Source organism: Oncorhynchus mykiss, chromosome 24 (genome assembly GCF_013265735.2).
Source record: "Oncorhynchus mykiss isolate Arlee chromosome 24, USDA_OmykA_1.1, whole genome shotgun sequence".
Lineage (NCBI taxonomy): Eukaryota > Metazoa > Chordata > Actinopteri > Salmoniformes > Salmonidae > Oncorhynchus > Oncorhynchus mykiss.
In genome coordinates, this window is record NC_048588.1 from 1,645,121 (window position 1) to 1,653,921 (window position 8,801).

Genomic DNA, 8,801 nt, shown 5'->3' on the forward strand with positions numbered 1-8,801 from the left:
TGTTTTGTTATACAGAATTTGGTTGTAACCATTATTCCGTTATGTACTTGATCAATTAATGAAATACTATGTTAAAGTAGGCTAAGTGCTAAACAACATATTTCCTTGGCCCAGGCAGTGAGAATTGTTTTGTTCTGGTGTACCCTCTGTGTAGATTAGCTCCAAGCCACAGGTCTATTGAGCCATACAGCTGTAGTAAAAGGAACCTGGGTGAGCTGAGCTGTTATTGGAAGTATAGGTTAACAATTATTATATTACGAGAAGAGGCTTTGGGGGTCTTGGAGTTGGAGCCCAAGCAGCAGTGGAGGTGGTGGTGGTGTCTCTGCATTAGGAGCCTGGCTCAGCCTGCTTCTGCTGTGTGGCTGTCTGTTGTGTCATTGTGACCATCCACTATTAGCAGAATCACTGAACCCTTGTGTCTCCTGCTTCTACAATCACAAAGAGCATGTCTCTCCCAGTGGCTTTTTATACCACGGGAGGGAGGAAATCAGGCCAACAATCCTGGCCTTTGTCTGCCTCTCCCGGCAACCTCCTTCAGGCTGAAAATTGTTGCCACGGCGATCGAGCGATGCCATGCAGACACGCTACAGGGAGCAGAGCTGTGGCCGAGGAAGGTCGGTGCCAGACGCTCTCTCTCTCTCTCTCTCTCTATTGCCCCAGCATGACATGCAACAGCCCATCCATTAGGTACAGTGCCCATCAGTGGCTCTAGCCTATGGCTACATGTGGTCAAGGATGTGGTGACTTATAGGAAACTCCGCTGTGAGTATAATGGCATTACTGTGTGTGGTTTCCAGGGCAGAACTAGACTCTAAGGGATGATATGCGGGTTATGTTGTAAGCCATCCTCCTGTATGCTGAAGGGGGATCCATTAATGATCCACAAATCAAAACAGATGAAATACGTTGGGCTTGTTTGGAGAGGTCCTTACCCGTTATTGAATTTTCACTGAATGATTGATTGCGGTAATAATGAGGACGTTTGAGGGCGCTGTTTTCGCTTGTAGATTTAACTGGATTTTGAGTAGTCTTGATTTGAAAAGTCTACTTCTGGACTCATTTAGGGATTGGAGTGGAAACTTTAGACCCATATCTGACTTTATTTAATACTGTATATCTGTGAATGGCATATAAAGACAAAATACAAAACATCAGAAAGTTCCAGACTCGTTATTAGGACCTTATACTAGAGTAGATCACTCTGCTTAGAGTAATGAACCACTTACACGTGATCACTATATCCTGCACTGTATAGTCTGCCACAGTGTTCACTGAACATCTTGTGTTGGACTGTGTCCATGCAGTCAGAGTGGCCGGCGTCAACATCACCAGTCAGGCTCATCTGGTCCGAGGCACGTTGGGTGGAGAGGCCCTCCTCTCCGTCAGCTACACCAGCACTAGCTCTGACCAACCGGTCATCAAGTGGCAGCTGAAGAGGGACAAGCAGCAGCCCATCACCGTAGTCCAGTCCATAGGCACCAGCATCATCGGGAACCTGCGGCCCGAGTACAGGGACCGCATCATGGTGTTTGAAAACGGCACCTTGCTCCTCCACAACCTGCAGCTGTCTGACGAGGGGGCCTACGAAGTGGAGATCTCCATCACAGACGATCCCTTCACTGCGGAGCGCAACATCAACCTCACCGTAGATGGTAGGAAAGCTTCCTCTGTAGATCATTTGGTAGAGCATGGCGCTTGCAACGCCAGGATAGTGGGTTATAGATTCCCAGGATCACCCATACACACAGTATGTAAAATATTTAGGCACGCGTGACTGTAAGTCGCTTTGGATAAAAGTTTCTGCTAAATGGCATATTTAGTTTATTTCAATAATTGAGATTGTGTTTACAATACTGCTCAGGCTGACATATCAAATAAACAGTCCAACAACTGACCAACTATTTACCTTAGTGAATTTACATCACATGATGCTATCCCAGACTGAGGTGCAAGGCTAAAAAGTGTGGCCATACTTTAAACAAAGTATATCTTATATCTTAGTATATCTTATACCTTTATAAGTTATTTCGAAGGCCTACTTTTTAAAGAGTAGGTAGCTTGTTATTTCTTCACAAATAATTTACTGGTATAAGCAAATGCCATACTATATAAACTGGTTATGTCTCCTGTAGATCATCTATTTGACATGCTGTTGTGTATTGTCCCCACAGTACCTGTGTCCAGACCCTTCGTCCAAATGATAGCCTCCTCGGTGCTGGAGTTGAGTGAACTCTTCACCTTACACTGTTCCCACGGCGATGGCACCAAGCCCACCTATGGCTGGCTGAAAGGGGGAAATGTGCTGACCAATGACTCCCGCTTGCTCCTGTCACATGACATGAAGTATCTGACCATCGCCCGGGTGCTGATGTCAGACGATGACTTCTACAGCTGTACAGTGGAGAACCCAATAAGCAGCATGAGGAGTGTGCCCGTCAAACTCACCGTCTACAGTAAGTAGAACCACAGTTGTAGTACTTGCTCCTTAGCAAGCATATTTATATTGATTGCTTCAGCATGTACCTGTCAGAGAAAGGTTGAGATACAAGTTAATTCTGAAGAAACTAAATTGACCGACCGACCGGACCAGACCAGTGAAAAGCAAGTTATTTATGATGTCCAGGAGCTGAGGTCTTGCCCCAGTGGAGCAGACTAATTCTTACTTCATTATTGGCCTTACAGGGACAAGGGATGTGTACCAAATGGTACCCTATTCCATTTGTAGTGCACTACTTTTGACCATGATCCAAAGTAGTGCACTATAAAGGGAATATGGTGCCATTTGGGACGTGTGACAAAATATCAGCTAGCCCAGTGAGGGTCCTATATTCTCTCCGTACATACAGCCCTGTACAAGCAGCCACTTTCACACACAGACTTGGCTGGCACAGCTAGTGCTGGAAATCCTTAGCTTGGTTCCAGATCTGTTTGTGCTGTCTAGTCCAGTACCAGGCTAGTAGAACCTAGCATTTTAACTCATTCTGCAACGCTTCCATTTTATTTGATGTTATTTGGGCCTCCACTAACAGTTCTAAAGTGGAGTGCGTAAAGAGAGCCCTATAGTAGAGAAAGAGGAGAGTGTAGCTCATTTCCAGAGCCTAGAGGTGACATCTTTGTCTAGTCCGAGAGGATTCTTCGCTTGGACAGTGGTGAAGTGCTTGCGGTGTTTGAGAAAGGACTACTCTGTTGACCATAGGATTCCTTCCTTTGCTAGGACGGAGTTCCCTGTATATCATCCTCACCACCGGGGGCATTTTCCTCCTCATCACCCTGGTGACAGTGTGCGCCTGCTGGAAGCCCTCCAGAAAGTAAGAGCTCCACATTGTGCCTCCATCTCCCTATTTGCTTTGATATGTCTCGGGAGCCAGAACTAAGCACTAGGCAAGGAGCAGGCGGCTAGAATCTTAATGCCCTGGCCCTGCTCTCTACTACTCTGCGTCCAATGTTACAGGTTCTGACACTGCTAGTATCGTCTGGGATGGATTCTATCCTCTTGTCTACAATGCAATGATAACGGTGTCTCACTAGCCTGGTGCCAGAGCTGTTTGTGCTGTATAGCCTACTCCTATAGTCATTGTCAATGGTGTGGCTATACAGCACAAGCAGATCTGCGACCAGGCTAGATTTACACTGTATGGAGTAATTTTAAAAACAATTGGGCTTACATGTTCTTGAAGGAAACAGAAACTGAATGTAAATGGGCACTACACGAGTATACATGCGAAACGCTCATCTCCTATTTGTCTCTGGTTGGGGTTAAGGAAGAAGCGGCGGGCTGCCATGGCAGCCGCGTTGCAGAGATCTCCGGTATATGTAGAGCGTTGTGACGTCAGGCGTGACGTCAGTCACGAGGGTAAGGGGAGAGAGGGATGTGAGCTTTTGGCAGTCAGGTTCTTTTTGATTGTGTGATTTTCTTTGTTCTCCACGCTAATTATTTAGTTAATTTATTCATTCTTCCTATTTCAGACATTTGAACGCAAACCTTTGTAGATGGACAGATTTCATGGCAAAGTTATAGTCAGTACACATTTTTTTGCAGAGTAGTCCTACACTCAGTTTGTGCAGTTGTTTCACACATTTTTTCATTTGCAGTTGATGTGGTGCCAACAACAATAGCCCATGGAACACCTGGCCGTAGGAGCCCAATGGCTCTTTACGTTCTCAATGAAGATGTAAGTTACAGATTTTTCAATTTACAAAGACTTGATTATTTTAAAGAATGTTGCTAGTTTTCCCTTCATCTTTTCTGCTTAAATATATTCCTTCATTGTTGTTGTTCCAGGACAGTCTCAAAAGTGAGGACGAGTATTCAGCCAACTCCATCAGCCTCTCAGTCCTCGCCCCGCCCGGTTACCCCAGCCCCCTCCCACTGTCCTCCCACTCACCCGAGGCACCCACTCGGCCTGTCCGAAAATATCCCCATACCCCTGTGCCCTCGCCCCCTACCACCCCACTCAGGCCCCCTGGCCAGCCACCTGTCATGCCCTCAACTCCGCCTGGTTCACCTCCACATGTTCAGAGCTCTGGGCATAAACTTCGCCCTCCTGTGGGCATCCCCTCCAATCGACAGACAGAGGAGCCCCCGGCCATCCCAGAGGCCGACGACCAGGATTAATGTCTGAATGACCACCCCCACTCACCTATCACTGCTTCACCTGTAGAATTCATCCACATCTATCCATGGACATGTGTGCATTATCTTGTCTGTTTAGTTGAGTTTTGGTGTAAAGATATTTGTTACACCAGGATCAACTGCTCTGATCATGGTTTTCCTATACCCCTGGATACGTTGTTCATTTTCCCCACCAAGGTTTAAAAACATGAAACATCGTTCATACTGCACAACGCCGCTGTGAGATTGCTTCAGGTGTGAATCAACTTGGACCAATGGCCTCCATGTAGCCTGACTCTAGATCACTTTGTGCTTTAGCCAACTCCTCTCTGCTGTGGTGACGATGATAGTCAGAACACATACAGATCTGGGACCAGGCTAACCCCCGTGGCTATTCTGATGAACTCATGTAACATCTCCACACACCTTTCTAGTACAGTATCCACCAATAATTTTTGGGGGGCAAGCAATGTATGGCAGTTGCCACATGGTAAGGAGCAAGGGGGATGTAAATGGCCACAGTCAATTTACACTGGGATCTGAATATGTTATTACTTGAAAGTTAAGGTAATGATAATGCGTGGAGTGCAATTTCAAATCAAATTTTATTTGTCACAAATTTGTTTGATTTGCTACTTCCAGTAGAGGTAATGGGGAAGGGCGTCACAAAGAAACTGACAACATAAGCCTTGGACTCATAATGTACATATGTCAATAGTGTATGTAATGTTCTTAGAATTGTTTTGGGGACCTTTTACCTCCAAATACATTTTTTCAAAATAACATTTAATCCTAAAACCGTCTTTCTAGTCCATGTTTCAAAATGAAGTATGCCCTTTTATAACCTCAAAAATCAAACAATAAATGCTATGTTGGAAAATACCATAAAATAGTTTTACTTTTACCCGTTCAACACCATAAAAACTGTTATTTATTTTCAATACTAGCTGCATGCCAGTCTGCAAGTCCTTCATGTGTCCAGTAGGTGATGCCCAAGGTCAGTTTTCTGTGTTTTTCCTAAGAAGTGCAACAGCGGAAGGTTTGATTTTATTGGGATCTCTTTCAGCCCACAAAGGGCTATTTTTCCAATTGTCATTAAGAAATGTAAAAAAAATAACAAAATGTTGAAAAACTACTACATCTAAGAAAAAACACAATACACAAAAACACAGTTACAAATCCCTAATACATTTTACAAGATACAACCCCCCCACCCACCCACATGCCTTCTATAGATGAGATAGCTTTGCTCTGTATGCTCTCTCAAATGCTTTTAGCTGTAGTATATCTAAGCAGTAGGGAATTTCACACACAGAACACAGTGATTACCGTAGTAACCTATGTTGTTTTTGCCAACTATCACATTCAAATTTGCATTTGATTTCATAGTCTGTAACACAGCCTTGGGCCAGAGTCAAAATTGTTCATGACCGGGATGACGAGGTCTGTGATTATACAGAGGGCCTACCCTACCGGTATATCTCTAATCATAGACCAGCGCTCTTGACTGTTACGGGGTGGATACTTCTAATCAAACTGATGAGACCCCTGGGTCAATCACTGGGTTTAAAATGGAGACCTGCACTCCAACACTAAAGGCTACAGAACACTAACTGGTAGATTGAGCTTGAATAGAGGTCTAAAGTGCTTTCAGAGGTTGAGATGAAGGTTGAGGCCCCAGCTGAAAAGACCTACAAGTGGAGCATGCTAACCTCAGGGCCGGCTTCCAGGCATAATGCGACATAAGATATTATTTTAGGAAGACTCAGTCTGGGTCTCAACTTACTGTTGTGAGTTAGAATAGTAGAATACACAAGGTGGAAGTTTGAAATTTGGTTGTGCACGAGCAGTCTTTCTCTTGTTTTGTCAGTCATTGACAGTCACTCAATTAGCCTCAGTTAGTCTAGCCAGGTATCTAAAACTTGTGGTAGTCATGGCCGAATACCAACCGGGCATGCAGGGCGCCCCCATTCATTTATATTATTCACTCTCCCTCAGATACTGTATCATTAACATGGCCTAAGTCATACCAAAATGTGTAGATTACCGGAAATTAGCTTTAAAACTGAAAAATGTTTTCTCCAAGCCATGGCAACATTTGTAGAATTGCAGAAAATTAGCTTTAAAACTGAAAAAATGTATCTCTGCCACATGGCAAAATTTGTATAATTGCATGAAATTTCTAATAAAATCGCAAAATGTTCTCGCTGCTCCATGGCAAAATGTGTAGAACTGCAGAAGATTTGCTTTAAAACTGCAAAAAGATCTCTCTAGCCCATGGCAAAATCAATAGATTTTGGGGGGTGGGGGGGGGCTGATTTACCTTCAGAACTTCACAGCGCACAATTGCACTGACATGCGGTCAATGGCTCCGTCAAGCCCAGGAACAGACCATTACAACGGTATAAGACATTTGGATGCCCCCACAACATATTTAGTTTGGACCACAAGGCAAATGCAGTACCATAGAGGTGTGTTTCAAGCTCAGAAATAACTTTAGTCTGCTACTTCCATAGAGGCTTCTCGTGTGAAGACCACAGCTTTTATATTGCTCTGTTGGTGGACAAACAGTAGGCCTATCCAAAGCCTTGTAGAAGGCTCTCGACCAGTTCACCTATAACAAAAGGTGTCCAGTAGTCCCCCAGCCCAAGGACCATTAAAGAAGCCCTCCATCTGATTATGCCCCCATTATGCTCTTTACGCTAGTCTCTGATTAGCGACAAAGATTCTGGGCAAATAACAATTCAGTGAAAAATTGTGACTTAAAAGTTAATAGTATTTATGCAATGTGTTTATGCAATGTCTCATTAACTTTAATTGTTAGGTGACTTCGTACCATTGTACATGTGTTATGTTGTTGTTGTTGCCATTGATTTTATTGTTGTTTGACAGATGTCCCTCCTCTTTATAGAAATGGCCCTAAGGCAGTAAGATACCCCTGATTTACCTACAGGACAGTATCTGTGCTTGATGTATCCAATAGCTACAGAGGAGGACAAAGAGGAAGAATAGGTAAATAAGAGTCTTTCATCCTCCCAGACATGAGGACACAAAACATGAAGGATGTGGAGAAAGGAGAGAGAAAGGAGATAAAAGGAGCTTCTGAGCAGTGTTCAATATTTCTGAGCTGTGTTGGGGTCTGAGGGAGAGAGAGAGAGAGAGAGAGAGAGAGAGAGAGAGAGAGAGAGAAAGAGAGAGTAAGTGAGAGAGAGAGAAAGAGAGAGTAAGTGAGAGAGAGAGAGAGAAAGAGAGAGTAAGAGAGAGAGAGAGTGAGTGAGTGAGTGAGTGAGTGAGTGAGTGAGTGAGTGAGTGAGTGAGGATAAAGTGTGAGAGTAGGAGAGAGGTGGGGGGAGCAAGAGAGAAAGAGAGGGATGAGGAGAAGGAGATAAAGGGAGAGAGCGCGGGAGCAAGAGAGAGAAAGAGATAGAGAGAAAGAGAGAGAGAGGTTGGTTGGTGCCCATGTTCCATCCTTATTATCAGGGTAATGGCTTCCTCTCAGATCTCCAGCTGTACATCTTTTATCATGAAAATCGGACCACACTTTGCACTTCGTCGCCTTTGTTGCGTTGATTCTGCCTCCCTGATTACCCGGAAAGGTGTGACGCTCCTTTCTCTCAAGTTACATAAGCGTTGAAAACGTATCTGGTTTTGATCCTCAGCCCAATTGTTCCTGTTCCATTTGTAAATATAATTTGGCTCCGGCCACACAACGCTCTAGGCTACTGAGCTGGGCTGGCACAATATAACATTGTAAGCAAATACAGAAGAGTGGTTCTGTTTGATTGAGTTGGTTGTTCTGGAACATTGTCTTTGATCTACGGAGCCATCTCTCATCTCCCGTATTAGTCTGAGCTCTCAGTGTGCCTTTTCTGCCTCTCCCACTCAGGTGATGTGTACTTCGCGGCCTATACCTTCGGGACAGGTTGGTCACAGCAGCTACGTCCGTCCGTGTGGCTCTATCTGGCCTGTGTTGTGTTGAGGAGTCAGTCAGTCAGTGGCATATCCGTCCCTGTGAATCAAGGCGGAGGAGGCTGTTAGTCCTCCCTCGGGGCAATTAATTATAGCAGACCTGTATGGTTGGAATAGGCTTTCCCCTGCCTAGTGTGAGCGTACCACACACACACACACACATATGGGAGTGCAAGCATGCACATGCATGCACACACACACACACTACTCTCAATCAGCG

At 44.6% G+C, this 8,801-nt stretch overlaps 1 protein-coding gene across 1 annotated transcript; it reads left to right on the forward strand.

Annotated features, from left to right (window-relative positions):
* Positions 1-671: 671 nt before the first annotated feature.
* Positions 672-5,488, forward strand: LOC110503534 (hepatocyte cell adhesion molecule; the record flags this gene model as incomplete). The annotated part of the gene is made up of 7 exons (XM_036961881.1): positions 672-762; positions 1,305-1,652; positions 2,172-2,453; positions 3,215-3,308; positions 3,762-3,853; positions 4,093-4,172; positions 4,283-5,488. Coding segments are annotated over 7 exons (1,320 nt in total), but the record flags the coding sequence as incomplete, so codon positions are not given.
* Positions 5,489-8,801: the final 3,313 nt, after the last annotated feature.